The sequence below is a fragment of the Vicugna pacos genome, chromosome 13 (assembly GCF_048564905.1).
Source record: "Vicugna pacos chromosome 13, VicPac4, whole genome shotgun sequence".
NCBI classification, from domain to species: Eukaryota; Metazoa; Chordata; class Mammalia; order Artiodactyla; family Camelidae; genus Vicugna; species Vicugna pacos.
The window spans coordinates 24,585,557-24,608,773 of NC_132999.1; the positions used below are offsets into that span (position 1 = coordinate 24,585,557).

Sequence of the window (23,217 nt, forward strand, 5' to 3'; positions counted from 1 at the left end):
AATATTTAAAAAGACCCTAGGTAACATGACTAAAGTGATAGACTGGCAGAATTGGAACTATAACCAAAGTCTTCTGTTTGCAAGTCCAGTACTGCTTCCTTTTACCACAGTTAACTGGTTAACTCTTCTTACAGATCATAGAAATCAGGTCGACTTGCTCTTGTGAATACACATCTGTTTGGCTTGGTATGAATGTAGAAAAATTATATATTTATTTACTCATTTTAATTTTTATTCATTAAAAAATATGCATAGCTCATTTGTCCACATGATTAGAGAGTGAGATATTTTCTAATTGAAAACACTATGGTAAATAGTGAAAGGATTGTGAAATGCTGTATGTGAAATGCTGTATCAGAAATGCAAGTAATATTAACTTCAAGTGGAAATAAGAATGTTATTAATGCTCTAAAAGTCGTCTCAAATTCTGTCTGTTCCTTAGAGAATTAATAAGATGCAGTGGGCCTAAGTCATGCTCTTCTGGAGTAATTATTTCCTTTATTTCTTCTGAGTTATAGGAACATTAAAAAATTTTTTTCCCTTAAACAGATATATACAAAAATAAATCTAAGCAGCTGAAATACATTGTCTTTCTAGAAATGGCATCATAACTGCAAAATCAATCAATTTTGGCTATTTTTAGCATTTAAAAGGTGTTCATTTCAGTACATTAATTTTTCTGGCACCTAGAGCAATGCCTTATTCAGCATAATGTTGTCATCCTTCAGTGCAAGAACAGTAATTAAATGAGACATAAAAAGGAAACAGCAGCCTTAAAAATAGGAAATAGTTATTAATTTTTTTTTGTTAGAGATCTTAGGTATTATCTCTTTTAGGAGTCTCCATTTTTATTTGATCTAGCCTTTTGTGTTGTTTTCGTTATTCCACAAATACAGATTTAAACTTTTTTTTTTTTAGTTTTCTAAGATTATATAACAACAGTTACATACTTTAATAATTAATTGCAAGGATTTTCTCTTCTATAATGACTTCATCATTTGAAGTTCTACTCTTTAGTGCTAAAATAATTCCATAATTGTTTTTCATGGCTCACAGTTGTTATAAAGAAGTGAAGAATGCTTTGTGAGGGCAGATGATACTAACAAGTATTCTAGGTGATTATTTTTAGTTTGTCAGCCATGTTTCATACATTCAAGCAATGATTCCTGTGGTTATCAGTATCAGCATTACAATACCATTTATTAAATCAACTTTAGTGGAGAACAATGAATAATCCAGTTCATTAAACTTATATTTAGATATTACTACTCAAAACAACTATTTTAAGAAAACTTTTTTGGTTAATGCTATGAGTATACACAAAAATTCATATAACTAAATTTCCTGATGGGAAATACCAGGCTGATAAAGTTGCAGACTTGCATAAATCTTCATATATTAGTTCATGAAATCCAAAAGACTTCTATTTAAAATTAATTTCCAGTATTTTTCTGAGTTGTTCCTTGTTTTAACTGATTTATTTGTTAGGTAGTATTTGGTCTCTGTCCAAAAGTATAGCCATAATAAACACATTTATTTGATTTTTAAAAAAGATTTAGTGATTGTATTAGAAACTGTAAGTGCTGGGTTTGTTCTTTTCCTAATAGCTGTGTGAATTTGGGCAACTCTTTTAACCTCTCTTATAGTTTATTTATAAACTAGGGAACAACTGTACCTATTTTACAAAATTTTATACTTGTTAATATAAGAAACTGTAGGTTAATGAACCTGTCAGTGTATCTGAGTGATGGTAGTGGTTCAAGTAGATATTAGTTGAATGACTGAATGAATGAATGAATGAATAAATACATAAGTATGTAAGCAAAAGATAGGAAAAACAGACTGGGACAGGATAAAGCACACAGAAGAAGAGAACTTGCAATCTTACTTGGTGAAGTTCAGTTAAACACATGTAGTTTTTAATGTGATTACACAAGATGAAACTAGAAAATGTAAGCATGTACTGTCTGAATTTATTAAGTGTTATTTTCATTGTTTTGATTTTTCTCAGGTAGAAAAGGCTAGCTTGGTTCATTTATTGGATTTCCTAGGTCTGATTTTTCTCACAATGATCTGGGCCATTTGTCCTCGAGATAGTTTGGCACTTTTGGGCCAGTGGATACAGTCTAAATTGCAGGAGGTAAGTCTGAGACAATAACTTCAATTTGCAATGGCCTGTGGTGAGGATATTTTAGTATTACCATAAAGCAGAAAATGCTAGGTATGTTTTCACATCTTGCATGAATCATATCATGAAATAGGGGTCCTAACTTTTAGTGTTTGATGTTTTCTCATTTTTAGAGGATATTCTTAATAATTAGCATTCAAATTAGAAAATACTGCATCTCTCAAATGATGGAGATAGATGGGTTAGAAAGGCTTAGCAAATTTTGGCTAACTTTTTTTTTTTTGGCATAGTTATTTTTCTTACAGAGAGAAAATGCAGTCACAAACCCTTTCTTTCCTTCTGTTCCTTTATCTTCATACTTTCCACTTTTGTCTGTCGTAGTGACAGTGATGTACTCATGGGATGACTCTCCCTTCTTTCAAATATTTGTATATCGATGAGGAACTCGTAAAATCTGTAAACTTCCGTGGGCACAGGGTTGACAGAAGCTGCTTGACCACCCTCACCTCCTCACTCCCGGTTAAACTAATATTGCCTGGGCAATATTGAAAGGACAATATTAATAGGTGTTTGTTAACTTTTGTTTTTAGTACTTATGTGTGATGATAGTCATCTGATAAAATTTGTTGAGTCCTCCATTTTGTTCAGAACAGCATACTAGTGAAGTAGGTGGGTCTTGCAGTCTTGATAATTGCTTTGTTAACTATGATTAATTATTTTATTTCACATCTTTTGTGAGATATTTCCTCTTGTCCTGGGAGGTTTGATTAGGAACAATCTGTTATTTGTTTATTCAGTGATTTGTGGAGCACCCATCAGAGTGCCATCTGGGTGCTGTTTGAATCTAATGTGTAGAATTCTTTGAGACAAATTGCCTCTGCAGTTGAATAACGAAGTCTTTTATTCAGTGTTACTGTATCATTTGGTTTCATTTATATTGAAGTAAAGGTTCTTAAAGGAAAAAAGAAAAAATGATTATTGCTTAGGTTATGGAATCTCATAGTTTGAATTTTATTTTTATCATTGATGTGCTGGGATGTCAAAGAAGGTAATGTTTTTTTTCCCCCTCATTTATCAGTAGATAGCTTTTTCTGTAATGGAATCAGATTAGGTCATAACTTGAAGCTGTTTCTCCTTTGAAATACTTGATGATCCTGCTACTTGAGTATAATTCTTTAATAATTAAACTTAAAGTAAGGATTACTTCTATTTGAACTCTTTTTCCCTAAATCAAGGCCCCCTCCAAATAATTTTGGTGACACGGACATATTTCTCTCTCTAGAAGCCTTTCTCATTGTGATTGGAGAGCAGAGGGGAATGCTGATAGTGAAGTTATTAAGGATGAAGAATTGCTAACTTTTTTTTTGGTCAGATAAGGGAAGAGAGGAAAGAAGAAGTAGGAGCCCTCACTTAACCATTGGGGAATTATTTTTGTAATCTGAAAGATTTGGGTATAATGTAGCAGTCCTCATAGTGTGTCATCAGGTGAGATTTTGAGAGCTATTAGTAATAATTTTAACAGCTAACATTTATTGAGCACTTACTATATATTAGGCACTTGGATAAATACTATAGATTAATTTCATACGGGTTTTAAACATATAGGCTCTGATCAGAAGGATCTGTGTTTGAATTTTATCTCTATTAGACCTAAATTCTATAAAACTTCAGCAGATTACTTACTATAGGTCTCTGCTTCTGTTTCTTTATCTGTAAATTTGGATAATAATAGTGGCTAACTCAAAGCATTATTGTGGATTTAATGATACATTTAAAGCAGGATTTCTCAATATAAACACGGTTGACATGTTGGACTAGATAATTCTTTGTTGTGGAGAATTGTCCTCTGCATTGCAGAATGTTTAGTAGCCTCTGAGCATTTAGATACCTCTACACATCTGGCCTCTACCCACTGGATGCCAGTAGCACTCCTTCCTTCCTCTCAACCCTAGTTGTGACAATCAGAAATATCTCCAGACATTTGTAAATGTCCCCGAGGGACATTGCATCCAGTTGAGAGCCACTGATTTAAAGCATTTAGCACAGTGTCTGTTACAAAGTAAGGACTCAAAAAATAGGACTTACTATTATTATTATTTGCTCATTTTATCCTCTCTGCAACTCTAGGAGTTTGGTACTGTTACTGCTCCATTTTACATATGATGCTAATGATAAAATTAGCCCAGAGCTAATAGTTAATAAGTGTCAGCATTTGGGCTTGAACTTAAGTTTCTCTTCTTTTAAAACCAAAGTTTTAAATCAGTTACACTACCAGTAGATTTGTTGGGACACCTGCAGACTGCTCATGGAGAGTGAAGACACTATGTAATATAGTTCAGCAACCTAAAACAGACATGATTGAGAAGAAAGTAAGTCATATCTAATGGTCATATGCTGTGGATTAGGTTGGTTATACTATTTCTAGCCATCACTGACATGTAACTACTTCTGAAAAATTGCTTCCCCAATTAATAGTTGTTTTCTCAAAAGTCCTGCCTATTGATCCATTTTCTACAAAGTTTTAGTACTTAATGAAAATTAGAATTTAACTGGAAAGCATTCACATAAATACAAGTAATTAGGAAAATTAAAGTTACAATATCTATTTGTATTTTTTTTATTGAAGTGGGAAGAAAAGTTCGTTTTCCTAACTAATCAATATTTAGAAAAAACAAAGAGGAAATTAAGATAGTATATCAAAAAAGAACATTCTGCTATATGGTTAATTTTTTAACTGAAATAAATCCTCTACTAGTGTCACTGGCTATTACATAGCTATATTTTTTCAATTTTCTTTTAAAACTGTTAGATCAGAATGTTCCTTGGCCGTATTAAAAGCCTACATCAGTAAGCTTTCTTAGGGAATCCTTTACGTAGTGAGTGGAGATTATAATTGGAAGAATACAAATACTCTGTATGCTTGTGGACTCTCCAGAAGGTTGTAAGCATGTTTTTTTTTCCTTTATTCTCCATATTTTTAAAATATTAATCTCTGATGGAGGAAATAAAGGCTGCACTTTGTTTTATACCATGGTTTTCTTTAAATGTTAATCATGGAGAGCATAAAAACTGTATCCTAAATTCTCCATGAAATTAATTTAAAAAATCTCGTTTTGTTAATCCTTTTGTTATGACATAAATAGCATTAATGGAACTTTTCTTTCTTATTTCTTCTTAGTTTATGTTTGATAGACCGTACAGTAGAACACTGGAGGCCGAAGCTGACAAAATTGGACTACAGCTTGCTGCAAAGGTAAAATATTTAGTAGTTGAGAATATATAGTGTCCTTCACATAGTGAAAGATAAATGTGAGTCATCTTAGTGAGGTTTGGCATGGGCAGTGAATGAGAGCTGGACTGTAAACAAGTTTTCATTAATGCCTTTTCAAGTCTGTGCCGTGTGGAAGCTATTGCTATCTTTGCTTTACTACTTCCACTTGTTTTGCTGATCTAAAGAGGCTTTTTGAGTAAGTAAGTTGATGTGTAGCTATTTTTCCCCACTTGGAGAAAGATTTATCCTATAGTAGCTATAATCATGGCTGAGCAAACTGAAGTTTTACCATTTAAATAAACGGTAGAAGAGGCTTATTACTCTATATCTTTCAGATTATTTTTGTTGCAGCCGATGGCTTCTTTCTGCTGTTCCCAGAAAGAAGCACTTCCCAGAAGCACCTCCAGGCCTCTGCCCTGGTTTAGGCTGGCTTTGTTAATGTCGACTTAATAGGGCGCTTCATGCCTGGCTGCTATTTTTAATCACCTGTGATAACTGAGTATTATTAGTAGGATTTAACATTAGAAGTAAAACTGCATTTTTAAAAATGAGTGAAAACAATGCCACTTCACATGTTAAATTCAAATTGTATTTGATTCTTTGTTGAGTTTTCAGTAGTTATTAAAAGTCCTAACTATTGAAAATTACTGTTATGTGAATTTCTCATTATGAGTTATGGATTATGGAGTTATTTATGTATTTAATTTCATAAATCAAGATATTACTTATTCACAAAAGCAGTGCTATTTGAATATTACATAAGCAGGATTAAGTGAATTATCAGACTGTATAGATTAAGAGGTTCCCAGATAATGGGCCATAGATGGGCTCTATCAAGAATTAACTAATTTTAATGTACTATACAGTCTATGAAATTTTCCCTTTAGGTAAGTGCATTCCGTGTTCTGGTTAAGAAATCTTTACTTATTTCAATAAATATTCCTGTTTTATTTCCAAGAAGTTTTATTTTGTTAAAATAAGAACATGTAAAGAAAATTTCATACTAAAATGTAAGAAAGTGGGCAAGAAAATTTTTTTCCCATGTGGATATGTAATAGACTCAGCACTGTTTATTGAAAAGTTGTCTTTTCTCCACTACACTTCAGTGTCTCTTCATCATAAATGTGGGAGGCTATGTGTCAGTCTGTTTCCGGCCATTCCAGAAAAAAAAAATAGTATATAGATTGGAAAGGAAGCAACAAATCTGTCATTATTCACAGACAACTGTGCATATGTTAAACCTAAAAGAATCTACGCACTATTAGAGTTAAGTGAATTTAGTAAGGTTGCTGGGCATAAAGTCAGTTATAGAAACAAACTATTTCTATACATAAGCAAATTTATTTTTTCAATGACACCTTTTATAATAGCACCAAAAAAAGTCAAACACTTAGCAATAAATCTAAAAAAAATGTGTAAGTTCTATACACAAAAAAATTTTGAAACATCACTGAAAGAAATTAAAGAACATCTAAATAAATGGACAAACATACCGTCCATGGATTGTAAGACTCTGTGCTATTGACATTAGTCAGCTGACACCAGATTGATCTATATTCAGTGTACACAATTCCAATCAAATCCCAAGCATGTTTGTATAGATGGGTAATTTTACAAGCTGATTCTGAAACAGATATGAAAAAGCAAAGGACCAAGAATAGTCAAGTCAATCTTGCAGAACAACATTGAAAGACAGAGACTATCACATATCAAGACTTATTACATAGCTGCAATGACAATGTGGTATTTACCCAAAGATAAATAAAAGGCCAATGGGATCCAACAGGGAGTCCAGTTTGCGACCCCTCTACCACAATTATATTTCTCAAGGTCAGCTTGTCTGCCTATATGTTGTCATATCCCATGCTTACTTTGCCACCTTTATCTTGTTCTTTCCCTTGGTAGCATTTGATACTATTAACTGTACTCCCCTTTAAAAAAATGTGTCTCTTTGTGAGTGTAGCTCCACATTTAATTATAACATAGAAAGTCATTTAGTGTTATAAACTCATAATAGAAAATAACAGTCCTCACTGCCCTCAGCCTTATACCCCAGAGGTGAAAATCACGTTAATGTCTTTTAGCTCATATTTACCTCTGTATTTCTACATAATGCATTTATTTTGTATTTTATTGATTCATTATGTTTAGACATTATTGATTTCTTATTATGAAAGATTTAGTCTGATTGTTTTCTTACTATTGACTTCAGAGTGTTCTTTACATATTCTGTATATAGTCATTTGTTAGGTATGTAATTTGAAAATAGTTTTTCTTCATCTGTGGCTCATCTTTTCTTTTTCTTAACAGGGATATTTTTGCAGAGTAAGCATTTTAAATTTTGACAAAATGCAATTTGCAGAATCGCTGAGTAAACTCTGCACCCATTTCTGGGGCAAGCTGCTTTCTGATACCTTGCCCCACCAATTCCAGCCACTCTCACAGCCTTAAACTTCTGTCTTCTAACAAGTTGGCTCAGCCAAGCTCACTATGCTCTGCTTGGGTTCCACCTCCCTGTGTTGTGGTCAGGAGACTGCCCCCGGGCAGAAGGCAGGGGCAACTCTGGGGATCACTCACATGTTTCTCTTCTCTCTGGGATCACAGGCTTATCCTGCCTGCTGTCTAGTACCTGAAGACATGCGCCTCATATTTCTGCTCAGTTTTGTGGTTGTTCATGTTGGGAGGACAGGCCCTGTCCTAGTCACTCTCATGGACGGGAGTGCACATTTCCAAATTTGTGCTTCATGATTTTCTGTCTCTATTTTATAAGAAGGCACTAAGAAACTTTTCACAAGGTCTGTGAAACCAAGTACTGAACCTTTCTGGAGTCCCCATAGTGTGTGTGTGTGTGTGTGTGTGTGTGTGTGTGTGTTGGGGTGTTGTTAATCAGCTGCCAAAGAAGCACTACAGTGTACTGATAACAAGATAGCTCTAAAACCAGACTGCCTAAGGCTGAGAATCTGCTCTGCCCGAGAGAGTACTAGCTCTGTGACCTTGGGCAAGTTTGTCCTTTCTGTACTTCAGGTTTCCTCATCAGTGTGAAAGAAACAGTAATGGGGCCTATATCATAGAGTCACACAGTTAAAGTCCTAAGAGCATGAATCTTCTAATCATTTGTATTCAAATGTTGGCCTGTTACTCTTTCTGTTTCACAAGTATCTCAAACCTAATATATTCAATGTTAAATCTTTGATTTCTCCTTACACCTATTTCTCTTCTAGTCCCCCTTTTTCCAAAATTATACCACCTTCTGTTCAGTTGCTTTTGGAGAAAATCTGGAGTCTTCCTTAATACTTCCCTCTTCTTTATCATTTACACATAATCTTTCACCAAGTCCTGGTAGTTCTGTCCATAAAGTGTATCTCATGTTTTCATTTTTATTATCAGCATCTTTTACATGGACTTATGCACCAACCTCACTATAGTTTTCATTGACTCAATCATCCTTGCCTGATTTTATCCTCTACCCTGCTGCAAATAAGAGTTAGGTCCAGTGAGCTATGATGCTCACTTTATCAAGGTAAGACTTAGATGGACATGGGCCAGCATCTGCCACCAAATTCTTCCATTTCTGGACTGACTAGCCCCCTACTTCTGATTGACAAATTATTTTTCATATTGGTTAATACAAGCAGTTAGGAGACCAATCTTTGAGGCCCAAGTGTTGCTCTCTTTAAATTGATGTACATAGCTTTTCTCTGATCTGTTGTGTTGATTTTCATTTATTAGTTCAACATGTATTTAGTGTGTGCCTACCATTTACTGGAAAGTAGGGATCACAGTACTTACACAAGTGGTAATTAGCCTGGTGAAGATGCTGACGGCGGTGTTTTTGGCATGGCGGCAGCGATGTTCAAAGGCAAGAGAAATGATGGCCTAGTCCAGGAGTTGAAAATTCTGTATGGCTGAAATGCAGATAGATTTCAAGAGCACTGATGTCAAGTGATAAAACTGGAAGGTAGGTAGAGACTTCTCATTAGCAATTTTAAGGATTTAAGGATTTTTTGTGGTTTGAGCTCTGGTCTCCTCAGCATGACTGTAGGCCAATCAGTTAACCTCTTCAGGTCTGTTTTCTACTCTGAAAAATGGGAATAATGATGGTACCTGTTTCAGAGGTTAATTTGGATATCCACTTGATTCTTATTTGTGGCTTGCGTCCTCTTTTCGGACACTGATGCATCAGACTCCCTTAACTTCTTACCATTTAGTATTCAGATCACATAACAGAACTCTCTTACTCCTAATTTTGTCCTTATTAGGCAGCCTTTTGATTAAGCTTGGCGTCCTCTGTACCATGCCCCTGAGGGAGAGAACATACTGACTTGAGGACACAAGTGCCCTGTACCCTTGTAGTTTGGGTAGTTACACTTGCTGCTGTAAACTAGTACGTTGGCGTTCCGATTTTATGTCAGTCTTGTGAGCTTGGTTAATGGGGGCTGTTCCTGAGAGACAGATCTGTTGCTCGCATGCTGTCCCATTGGATTTATGAGCTTTTAAGGCCAAGGGCTAAACAGAATATGGAAGATTTATTAAAACCAAGTTACTCAAAATAGAGTTTGCCTTCTCTGGAGCACTCTACGTCTGCTCTGCGGTGGGCTGTGAGTGCGCTTATTTTGTATATTTACATTCTTATAGTTGTTTTAATTTTTCGTTTGTATTTATCATTATGTAAATAATCAGAATGACAGATATAAAAGCTGGTAGGACTGAGGTGTGACTTAAGCGCTGAATAACAACTAGCTGTCCAGTTGTCAGCTGACAAAAAGATGTCCTGTGAAATGTTTGATTTTGTTGTGTGTGTATTCATTTGTTACTATAAGGAGAATTTGGCACTTTACAGTCATTTACAGGAATGACTTTTGTTTATTTGACTTCACAGACAGCTAAATCATGCATTATTTTTGAGCATCTGTTTTTTATAATATGAAAAAGCTGATTTTCTTTAAGTGGTTCTACGCTGAGGGACAGCCTCTTAGTAGGGCGCTGTATATGACAGTTTTTGATTGTCACAGTGACTGGAGAGGTGGGCATTACTGGTGGTGGCAGGGATGTTAAATATCCCGTAGTGACCTAGAGAGCCCTCCAGAGGGAGGAGCTGTCCAGGCCCAGAAGCTTGTCAGTGCCCCCCTTGAGAGACACTGCTGGGTGGTTTCTTCCGGTAGCCTGAATGAATGTGCAGATAGCACCATCTAGTGAGGGAAAGAGGTAATAAGCGAAATCTACTTTCAAAACTGCAGAAATAAGAGAAAATTGAAAATTCTAAACTTTCTATAAAATAGTAGGTTATAGAATCACAAACTTTTGGTGCAGGAAGGAAAATTGGAGATAATCTAATCTACCTTTTCCTCTTACAGATCAGGAAATTCGGATCCAGATAGATACAATGGTTTCTCCAATAACATATACCTAGTTAGTAGCAAGAACCAGGGCTAGAATTCAGGACTCATCCGAGCCTTCATTATAGCAAACTGACTTTGTGTCCTGTTTGGGTTAATATCTGAGGTTCTTTGTTTAGTGATTCATTTAAGAAAGAAAAAGTAATAAATGAGAACATCTGATTTACTAGGTGTGTTAGGAAGTAAACTTACACAATGCATGTATTATGCTTTACATCTCATTTTTGAACCTAATTGTTCACCTAGAGAAATGAGATGAGCTTTATGTATTCATTTATTCATGTAACTTTTTAGTTACTGTGATTTCAGTACTAGTGCTAAGTCTTATGATAAAACTTGAGGATAGAGGAAAAATTATTGACTGGATAAATGTTTAGACAAGAAGTGGGTTATAAAGTAAAGAGCTTTAACAACCGATGCCGTCAGCAGTGTTGGGAAAATGAACCTGTGAAAGTGAGAGACGGCAGTAAACCAGTTTCCTGGTAGATGATGGCGACGGTGGTAACAGTAGTGCTGATAACAGTGAGGATGATTTGGACAAAAATGATAACAACAATAGTTAACATTTCTTTATGGGCTGCGTGTGTTCTGAGTGTTTTAAATATGCTCTTTTAACCTTCATAGCAACCCTGTGAAGTGTAGGTATGATTATTATCCTCATTGTACAGATAAAGCTTGAGAGGTAGAGAAAGCAACTAACTTGTCAAGGGCTCACAGATTGTAAGCTCCCCCCCCCCAATAAAGGTATGTTCTTATCTGAAGAGGGACTTTCTATAATACTTTAACCTGCTAGGAACAACTTTGGCCTTCTGTAATATTACCCCTAAGATGACCATTTTTGCATCTGTTTTGGTTCTTTTAGATCTCATTTTAAAATAGCCTTAGTGTACTCACCTACCTCAGGGAGTCCAGTTACCCTTCTGCCACAGTCCTTTGCAGTATTATCTCAGATGGCTCTTTTATCTACCACATGTCTACATGGAATACAAGAGAGAATGTCAGAATGACTGGGACAAGTGTAGGGTGTTAATGGCATTCTGAGGAAAGATTCAGAACTGCTAATGTCAGAATTTGCCTCTTGGAGAGGGTGATGGCTGGCAGGACTTTGGTTGGAGAGTGTAAGTGAATAGAAAGAGCAAAATTCAGAGAAACTTTTCATCTTTGTACTTCTAATGAAAATTTTGGCTACAGGTAGAGTATACTAGGTCTAGACCTATCTCTAGCATTGTTTTGACATTGGGAAATGTTAAAATTATAAGAACAGCTCTTACACTATTATACTTTTGTGAATATCATATCCCACTGAGTTTTTAATTGAATAGTAGTAAATTCTTTGTCAATTATATATCTGTTAATGCACATTTATGCATATTAATACTATAGGCTGAATTAAGCAGGTTTCTTTTTTAATTGTAAATTCATGACATTATCACTTATGACCAAATTGACATCCTGCAATAATCATAGGCCTCTGCTTGCTCACCAGGGGAAAGGAAGAGTAAAAATAGTGTCTACTGTGTCCTAGATTCCAGGCTGGCTACTTTGCGAGAGTTACCACATTTAATCCCAATGATCCACTCCTTTATTTTCGTTTTTTTACAGATAGATCTGAGACTCCTGGAGACTAAATAATTGGCCCAAGGTTACAAACTCTGGTATCAGTCTCCTTGGGTTCAAATTGTAGCTCTGTCACTTACTGGCTATATTACCTTAGCAAATTACTTGACTTTGGTGGGCCCTCATTTCTTTATCTGATCTGTAAAATGAGTGCAATAATAGTAACTTACCTCATGAGGCTGTTACGGTAATTAATTGAGTTAATAGAGTGAGTTAATACCTGGCACATGGTGTCATATAAGTGATCATTAATTAAATAAAATAAATGACTGGTATTTTGAACCCAGTCTTTCTGGTTCTGAAACCTGTGCTCTTCCCATTACCCCAGCATAATGTCTCAGAGTGTTCCAGGACCAGTGTATTTCACTGAAACATATTTTCTTATGTTTCCCTTGGACAGCTATGGCCATTACTAGTTCTATTTTAAAAAAGAAGTGTTGTCTAGAAAGTGTCCCATCCTTTCTTTATGTACTTCTAGACACCTGATAAACACAGATTCCTTACTTTCCCATATTTTTAATGAGGCTAGTGAGTTATGCTTGTGATAGGCTAAATCTTTATTTTAAAATTAGGCTATTTGTGTGTTTTTTGCTGTTGACTTTTTGCTGTAGGATTTCCTAATTTTTAAAAGTATTAATCCCTTATCAAATATGTGGATTTTAAATATTTTCTCTCATTCTGTAGACTGTCTTTTAATTTGTTAATTATTTTCTTTATTGTGCAGAAGCTTTTTAGTTTGCGGTAGTTCCACACTTCTGTTTTTGCTTTTGTTGCCTGTTATTTTGGTGTCACATCCAGGAAATCATTGCTAAGACCAGTGTCTTGAAACTTTTCCTTTATATTTTCTTCTAGGAGTTTCATGGTTTCAAGTCTTATGTTTAAGGTTTTAATTTATTTTGAGTTGATTTTTGTCTATGGTGTAAGGTAAGGGTCCAATTTCATTCTTGTATGTGAATATCTAGTTTTCCCAATACCATTTGTTGAAGAAATTATCATTTACCCATTTATATATTCTTATTTTTGGTACCCTGGTTGAAGATCATCTGACTAGATTTGCCTGAATTTATTTTATATTCTCTATTCTGTTCAGTTGTGCCAATACCATTCTGATTGCTGTAGTTTTTATAATGTATTTTGAAATCAGGAAGTGTGTTGCCTCTACCTCTGTTCTTTTTCTCAAGCTTGTTTTGGCTATTTGGGGACTATTGTGGTTCTGCATGAATTTTAAGATTGTTTTTTCTATTTCTGTAAAAATTGCCATTAGAATTTTGATAGGGATTATATTGAATCTGTAGATTCCTTTGGGTACTATAGGGGTTTTAGTAATGTTAAGCTTCCAATCCATGAACATGGGATGTCTTTCCATTTATTTGTATCTTTAATTTCTTTGATCAGTGTTTTATACTTTTTATTGTATAATTCTTTGACTTCCTTTATCAAGTTTACTCCTAAGTATTTTATTGTTTTTGATGCTATCATAAACGTGATTATTTTTAAATTTCCTGTTTGGATAGTTTGTTGTTAGTATATAGAAACAAGTGATTCTTGTCTCCTGCAACATTAGTGAATTCATTTCATTCTGAAAGTTTTATAGCACCTTTAGGGTTTTCCACATGTAAGATCTTGTCATCTGCAGAGGTAATTTTTCTTCCTCCTTTCTGATTTGTATGTCCTTTTTTCTTTTCTTTTTTCCCCCCCATAATTGCTCTGGCTTGGACTTCAGTACTGTGTTAAATAGGTATGTCCAGAGTAGGCATCTTTGTCTTGTTCTGATCTTAGTGGAAAAGTTTTCATTTTTCACTGTTGAATATGATGTTCAATGTTTTTTTTTTTCATATATAGCTTTTATCATGATTAAATAATTTCTTTCTGTTCCTAGTTTGTTGGGTTTTTTTCCTTCATTAAAGTGTGTTGAATTAAATCCTAGTTTGTTGGTTTTTTTCCTAGTGAGATGATCATGTTATTTTTAATCTTTCATTCTGTTAATGCAGTATATCATATTAACTGATTTTTGTATGTTGAACAGCCCTTGCATCCCAGAGATAAATCCCACTTGATCATGATGCATATTATTCTTTTAATGGGCTATTGAATTTGGTTTGCTTGTATTCTGTTGAGGGGTTTTGCATGTGTGTCCATCATGAATATTGATCTGTAGTTTTCTTAAAGTGTTTTTTGTCTGGCTTTGATATCAGGGTAATGCTGACTTTGTAAAATTAGTTTAGAAGTATACCCTCGTCAGTTTTTTGGATGAATTTGAGAAGGACTCATTTTAATTCTTCTTTAAATGTTTGGTAGAATTCATCAATGGAACCATCTGGTCCTGAGCTTTTCTTTGTTGGGAGATGTTGGTTTTTTTTTAACTGATTCAATCTCCTTACTAGTTTTGGGTCCGTTCAGATATTCTATTTCTTCATGATTTGGTCTCTGTAGGCTGTATATTTCTAGAATTTATCCATATCTGATTTATCCAATTTATTGGCATGTAACTATTCACAATGATCTCAGGATCATTTTTATTTCTGTGGCTTCAATTTTAATGTCTTCTCTTTAGTTTCTGATTTTATTTGACTTTCTTTTTTTCTTAGTCTAGCAAATGGTTTTTCAGTTTGCTTATCTTAAAAAAAATCAGCTCTTGGATGAATTCATTGGGTTTTTTTCTCTTGCTTTTCTTTTCTCTATTGTTTATTTCTACTATAATCTTTATTATATTCTAACTGCTGCTAACTTTGGGCTTAGTTCTGTTTATAGTTCCTTGAGGTGTAAAATTATGTTACTTATTTGAGATACTCTTTTTTAATGTAGATGTTTATTACTATAAACTTCCCTTTTAATAGTCCTTTTGTGGGATCCTGTAGGATTTGGTATGTAGTATTTTTGTTTTTGTTAGTCTCAAGATATTTTCTAATTTACCTTTCGATTTCTTCTTTTACCCATTGGTTGTTCAAGAATGTGTTATTTAATTTGCACACATTTGTGAATATTTAGTTTCCTTCCATTTATTGATTTCTAGTTTTATTTCATTGTGGCTGGAAAAGATACTTGTTTTGTGACTTAACATGTTCTGTCCTGGAGAATGTTCCACGTGTTCTTGAGACAAATGTGTATTCTGATGTTGGGTGGAATATTTTGCATCTGTCTGTTGGATCATTTTGGTCTGTCATGTTGTTCAACTCACTGTTTCCATATTGATTTTCTCTCTGCATGTTCTATCCATTATTGAAAGTATAGTCTTACAGTCTCCTACACTATTGTATTACTGTTTCTACCTTCAGTTCTATCAGTATTTGCTTTATATATTTAAGTGCTCTTATGTTGCATGTGTATATATTTTAAATTGTTATAGCTTCCTGGTTTATTGATCCTTTTATCACTATATAATGCTCTTTTTTGTCTCTTGTGATAGTTTTTGTCTTAAACCCTATCTTGTCTGAAATAAATATAACCACCCTCCCTCTCTTTTGGTTACCATTTTCATGGAATTTTTTTTTCTAGTGCTTCACTTTCAGCCTATCTGGGTCCTTAAATCTGAAGTGACTCTCTTATAGATAGCATATATTTGGATCTTGTTTGTACATTCTTTCAGACATTCTTTATGTTTTGAGTGAGGACTTTAATGCATTTACATTTAAAGTAATTATTGACAGAGAAAGACTTACTGTTGCTATTTTGTGAATTGTTTTCTGTCTTGAAGTACTTTTGTCCTTTTCCTCTATTGCTGTCTTCCTGTTTCATTGATACTTTTTATTGATGTACTTTGATTCCTCTCTCTTTTTCTTTTGTATATCTTCTCTAAGGTATTTGTGGTCACTGTAGGGCTTACATAAGACATCTTCTAGTTGATAACAACTTCAAATGCATGTAAAAACTCAACACTTATAATTTTTCTCCCCCTACACACTTTATATTATTGTTACAGTTTACATATCTTAAATTGTATATCCATCAACATATTCTTATAGTTATCATTATGTTTAATCCTACTGATTTTTATACTAGATTTGAAGTGATATTTTATGCTAGATATAAAGTGATACTATTGCAACATTATAGTATTTTGTATTTGTCTATATATTTACCTTTGCCAGTGACTTACATACTTTCAGTGCTTTCATTTTCCTGTTTATAGTCCTTTCACTTCAACTTGAAGAACTCTTTAGTGTTTCTTGTAAGACAAGTTTAGTGGTGATGAACTTCAGTTTTTGATTGTCTGGAAAAATCTTTGTACTTCATTTTTGAAGGATCGTTTTGCTATAGTATTCTTAGTTGGCCTTTTTTTTTTTCTTTCAGCCCTTTAACTATATCATCCCACTCCCTTCTGGCTTGCAAGATGTCTGCTGAACAAAACCACTGACAGTCCTTTTACATATAGGGTGCCCTTTTATATATTGATTCACTTTCTCTTGGTGGTTTCAAAATTATTTCTTTGTCTTTGACTTATGACAGTTTGATTATAATGTGTCTAGGTGTTGATTTCTTGGAGTTCATCTTCTTTTTGGAATGTGTTGGGCTTCCTGAATCTGGATGTCTGTTTTTCCCCCAGAAATGGGAAGTTTTCAGCTATTGTTTCTTTGAATAAGCTTTCTGCCCCATTTTTCTCTCTCTCCCCTCCTTCTGGGACTCCTATAATGTATATATTGTTCTGTTGCAGAATTATATCCCATAAATTCCTTAAGCTTTCTGCATTCTTTCATAATTTTTTTTCTCTTTGCTCCTCTGACTGGATAATTTCCATTGACTTGTCTTTGAGTCCACTGATCCTTTCTTAATCTAGTCTGATTTTGAACCCCTGTAATGAATTTTTCAGTTTGTTTATTGTATCCTTCAGCTCCAAGATTTCTGTTTGGTACTCTTTAATACTTTCTATCTCTTGGTTGCAATTTGTGCAGTTTTCTTGACCTGGGTGAGCCACTTTATGATGGTTAGTTTGAATTCTCTGTCAGGTAAATCGTATATCTGTTTCATTAGGATTGGTTTCTGGAGATGTAACTTGTTCATTTGCCATGTTTTTCCTTGTTTCTTCCTTTTTTTTTTTTTTTAACTTTTTATATTAGTAGCTTCACATTAGGAAAAACAACCACCTCTTCCAGTCTTCATGGACTGGCCTCATACTGGAGAAGATCCTTACCAATCAGCTCAGCCAGAGGTTTTGGGGAACCTCTCAAATATTCAGGCTAGTCCAAACCCCTGTCTTTGGTCTTGGAGGTCCCCAGGCATCTGAAGTATGTCAGAGCCTGTTGACTATCTGGGACAGTATAACAGTAGCCAGTCCCTCGGGCAGCTCCCAGAAATGTTGAAACATGAGATGTATGGTTCACCTCCCTCCCCAGGGAGGAGAAGCTGGAATCTGGGAATTTTTTTGCCTACTTACTCTGTGTTGAGCTGGGAGGAGGGGCTGTTGTGACTGCTTATGTGCTGGGTCATGCTGTCGTCTTGGATTTTACTGGTTCCCAGGCATCTAGCGTATGCTGGGTTTTGTCAGTGCTCTGAGACAGATGAAACAGAAGCCAATTCTCAGGCAGCCCTGGAGAAGTTAGAACATTGGATGTGTGGTCTAACTCTTTCCCTCCCTAGGGAGAAACTGAGCAAAAAGAACCCTGTCCTCCAAATACCAGGGATCTTTGCTCTGATCACTGAATGCTGCTTTTGATCACAGATGCAGCGAGGTGGGCAGCCATTGTTGTTGTACCTCCCCACATTTTGCAAGTCCCTGCCCATCTGGCTGAAGTGACTTTCAGGGGATTTAAATGTCCAGTCCCGTCCCTCCTTCATTTTTTTGTTTTTTCTTTTGGTGGCCAGATATTAAAGACTAGGACATTTAAAAACAAATACATACATGGATAAATTTAGAAAGTGACCATACATGCTCAGAAAAAACTTGAGAAGATGTTAAATTTACACTTCAGGTGGATCCTCAGCACAGAGAGAGCCTACAATAATAATAATATTATTATTAATATTAATAATAATAATAATAATGATAATAATAAAAAGCGAGCCCTAAGGAAGGAGTCAAATCTGATTTCCAGAGTCACCACATCATTAGATTCAAATGTCCAGTGTTAAATAAAAAGCACAAGGCATACAAAGAAACAGGAAAGTATGGCCCATTCAAAGGAAAAAAATAAATTCATGTGAACTGTCCCTTAAGAAAACCTAATGGCAGATATATTGGACAGAGAGTTTAAAACTATTGTCTTAAAGATACTCAGAGAACTAAAGGAAGCTGTGGAAAAAGTCGAGAAAGTGACTGTGAGCGAAATGGAAATACCCATATAGAGTTGGAAAACCTAAAAAAGAAGCCAGCAAGAAATTCTGGAGCTGAAAAACACAGTAATGAAAATGTCAAATTCACTAGATGAGTCAAAGGCAGATTTGAGCAGGCAGAAGAAAGAATCAGTGAACTTTAAAAATAGGACTATGGAAATTATTAAGGCTGAGGAACAGAAAGAAAAAAGATTGAAGAGAAGTAAACAGAGCCTAAGTGACCTGTGGGAACCATCAAGAAGACAACATACACATTGTGAGAATCCCAGAAGGGTAAGAGAGAGGAAAAGGGACAGAGAATATTAGAAGAAATAATGGCTGAAAACTTCCCCAATATGAAGAAAGACATAAATATAAACATCCAGGAAGTTCACTGAATTCTAAGTAAGGTGAACCAGGGAGAGCTGCATTGAGATACATATAATCAAACTTTTAAAAGGCACAGACAAAGAGCAGATCTTGAAAACAGCAAGACAGAAGCGATTCATCACATTCAAGGAACACTTAATAAGATTTTCAGCAGACTTCTCACCAGAAACTTTGGAAACCAGAGGACAGTGCTCGATATGTTCAGAGTGCTAAAAGGAAAGCAGCAGCAACAACAACAACACCAACACCACCCTGTCAACCAAGAATCCTATATCCTGCAAAACTGTTCTTCAAAAATGAGGGAGAAATGAAGACAACTGCCAGTTAAACAAAAGTTTGGGGGAGTTCATGACCGCTAGACCTGCCCTACAAGAAATGCGCAGAGGAGTCCTGCAAGGGGAGGTGAATGTGTACTAGACAGTTACTCAAAGCTGTATGGAGAAATAAAGATCTTCAAGGTTAAAAACATGGGCAGGTATAAAAGTATTTTTGTAACTGTACTTTTTTGTTTGTTTTCTGCGTGATTTAAGAGACAGACATTTGAAGGAAAAAAACAGCTATTAGTATAAAAGCTGGTATTACCGTAACCTTGCTTTGTAACTCCAAGTCTTGTTTTGTATGTAATTTAGGAGACTAGTGCATTTAAAAGAATTATTAGTTTATGTTTGTAGTCTTGGAATGTATAAAGATATAATTTTGTTAACAACAACTGGAAAGGAACAAAGTTGTTGTATGTTATTGGAGATAAGCTGATATAAATTCAAATTGGAGTGCTATAACTTCAGGTTGTTAAATGTAATCCTCATGGTAACTACAAAGAAAATAGTTACAGAATATGCTGTAAAAGGAAATGAGAAAGGCATTTAAACATTTCACTACAAAAAATCAAACACAAAAGAAGACAGTAATGCAGGAAATGAGAGACAAGTTATAGGACATACAGAAAACAAATGAGCACAGTGAGAAAAGTAAATACCTCCTATCAGTAATCACTCTGATTTTAAGTGGATTAAACCCTTCAATCAAACGACAGAGATTGCCAGAATGGATAAAAACACATGACCCAATTATATGCTGTCTGTAAGAAACTAATTTGAGATCCAAAGACACATACAGGTTGAAAGTAAAAGGACAGAGAAAGATATTCCATGAAAATAGTAACCAAAAGAGAGTAGGGGTGGCTATAGTAATATCAGATACAGTAGGCTTTAGGTCAAAAAAGATTACAAGGGACAAAGAAGGACTTTATATAATAATAATAGTTTCATATAGCACGGAGGTATAATGAGATAAAGATTTATGCATCTCTTGACAGGCTATCAAAATACATGAAGCAAAAGCTGTCAGAATTGAAGGAAGAAATAGAAAATTCTACTATAATAGACACTTCAATACCCCACTTATAATAATGGATAGAACAAACAGAAAATGAATAAGGAAACAGAGGAGTTAAACAATACAGTATACCAGCTAGCTCTAACAGACATACAGAACACTCTGCCCCCAAACAAAAGCATGCACATTCTTCTCAAGGGCATTCTGCCACGTGTTTAAAGAAAAATTAATACCAGCCCTTCTCAAATTTTCCTGAAACAATAAAGAGGAAGGAACACTTCCTAACTCATTCTGTGAAACCAGTATAACTCTGATACGAAAGCCAGACAAAGAAACTACAAGAAAAGAAAGCTACTGACTAGTATCCCTTATGAACATTGATGTACAAATTCTCAAGAAAATACTAGCAAATTGAATTCAGCAGCATGTTAAAAAAAAACTATACACCATAACCGAGTGGGATTTATCCCTGGAAAGCAAGAATGGTTCAACATACAAAAATTGATCAAAGTCATACACCATGTCAACAAAATGAAGGGGAAAAGCCATATTATTATCTTAATTGATACAGAAAAATTAGCCACTATATATAAAAATAGATCTTAAAAAAAGTGTCTGCTGTGTAGCACAGGGAACTATGCTCAATATATTGTAATAACCTTTAATGAAAAAGAATATGAAGACAAATATATGTATGTATGTGTGTGACTGGGATATTGTGCTTACACCAGAAACTGACACATTGTAACTGATGATACTTCAATTAAAAAGAAAAGAACGAAAAAGCATTTGACAAAATTCAACACTTTTTGATGATAAGAAACACTCAACAGAATAGAGGTAGAAGGAAACTACGTCAACACAATAAAAACCATATATGAAAAACCCACAGCAGCAAAGACTGAAAGCTTTTCCTTTAAGATTAGGAACAAGGCAAGGATGCCCACTTTAACTTCTATTCAACATGGTACTGAAAGTTTCTAGCCAGAGTAGGGAAAAGAAGTAAAAGGCATCCAAATTGGAAAGGAAGAAGTAAAATTATCTTTGTTTGCAGATGATAAGATCATATATATAGAAAACCCTAAAGACTCTACCAAAAAAAAAATCTGTTTAAACTAATAAATGAATTTAGCAAAGTAACAGGATATAAAGTCAGTGCACACAAATCCATTATATTTCTATATGTAAACAGTGAACTATCTGAAAAGGAAATTACAAAAATAATTCCATTAATAGTAGCATCAAAGAATAAAAGACTTGGGAATTAACCGAGGAGGTGAAAGACTTGTACAATGAAAACTATAAAACATTTGCAAAAACAAATTAAAGAAGACATAAATGAATGAAAAAATACCCTGTGTTCATGGATTGGAAAACTTAATATTGTTAAAATATCAATACCCAGACCAATCTGCAGATTCAGTGTAACATCTATCAAAATTCCAAAAACATTTTTTTTTGCAGAAATAGAACTCATCCTAAAATTCATATGCAGTCTTAAAGAACCTGAATAGCCAAAACAATCTTGAAAAAACAAAACTAGGGGATTTACTTTCTGATTTCAAAACTTACTACAAATTTATAGTAATCAAAATGTTGTGGTGCTATCATAAAAGACACATAGACCAATAGAATAGAGTAGATAGCCCAGAAATAAATCTTCACACATATGGTCAAATGATTTTTTGTCAAGGATGGGAAATGGGTAAAGGACAGTCTATTCAAGAAATAATGCTAGGAAAACAGGATATCCATATACAAAAGAGTGAAATTGGACCCTTATATAATGCCATATACAAGAATTTATCAAAGACCAAAGTATAAGACCTAAAACAATAACATTTTAAGGAAAAAACATAGGAGAAAAACTTCACAACATTGGACTTGATGATTTCTTTGCTATGATTCCAAAGGCAGAGTTAACAAAAGAAAAAAATAGGCAAATTGAACTTCATGAAAATTAAGAAAAATATTTTTGCATCAAAAGACACCATCCACAGAGTAAAAAGAGACAGCTCATGGAATGGAAGGAAATACTTGCAAATCGTATATCTGATATAGAGAACTTCTCAAACTCAACAACAACAACAAAAAACTTAATTCAAAAATGATCAAAGGACTTGACTAGGCATTTCTTCAAAGAAGAAATATGAAATAAGCACATGAAAAGATGTCTAACATCACTAATCACTAGGGGAATGCAAATCAAAACTACAGTGAGATACCACCTCACAGCCACTGGGATGGCTACTATCAAAATAACATAAAATAACAAGTATTGGCGAGGATGTGGAGGGGTGGGTAGAGGGTGGGAAGGGATAGACTGGGATTTCAAAATTGTAGAATAGATAAACAAGATTACACTGTATAGCACAGGGAAATATACACAAAATGTTATGATAAATCACAGAGAAAAAAATGTGACAGTGAGTGTGTATATGTCCATGAATGACTGAAAAATTGTGCTGAACACTGGAATTTGACACAACACTGTAAAATGATTATGAATCAATAAAAAATGTAAAAAAATTATATCAAAAGGAAAAAAAAAACTACAGTGAGATACCACCTCACAGCCACTGGGATGGCTACTATCAAAATAACATAAAATAACAAGTATTGGCGAGGATGTGGAGAAATTGAAACTCTTGTACATTGTTGATGGAAATGGTGCAACCACTGTAGAAATGGTATGGTGGTTTCTCAAAAAGTTAAAAAATAAAAATTACCTTATGATCCAGCAACTCCTCTTGTGAATATATTCCCCAAAGAACTGAAAGCTGAGAAGATGTTTGTATACCCATGTTCATGGCAGCATTATTCACAGTAGTTAA

At 34.5% G+C, this 23,217-nt stretch overlaps 1 protein-coding gene across 6 annotated transcripts in view; it reads left to right on the forward strand.

Annotated features, from left to right (window-relative positions):
• The window catches only part of OMA1 (OMA1 zinc metallopeptidase), a 54,149-nt gene that overhangs the window by 14,110 nt on the left and 16,822 nt on the right, over window positions 1–23,217 (forward strand). For all 6 annotated transcript variants that reach the window (XM_006200540.3, XM_072974339.1, XM_072974341.1 and 3 more), the window contains exons 6-7: window positions 2,012–2,140; window positions 5,307–5,381. In XM_006200540.3, coding sequence (XP_006200602.2) covers window positions 2,012–2,140; window positions 5,307–5,381 — 204 coding nt within the window. The remainder of the gene's footprint in view (window positions 1–2,011; window positions 2,141–5,306; window positions 5,382–23,217) is intronic.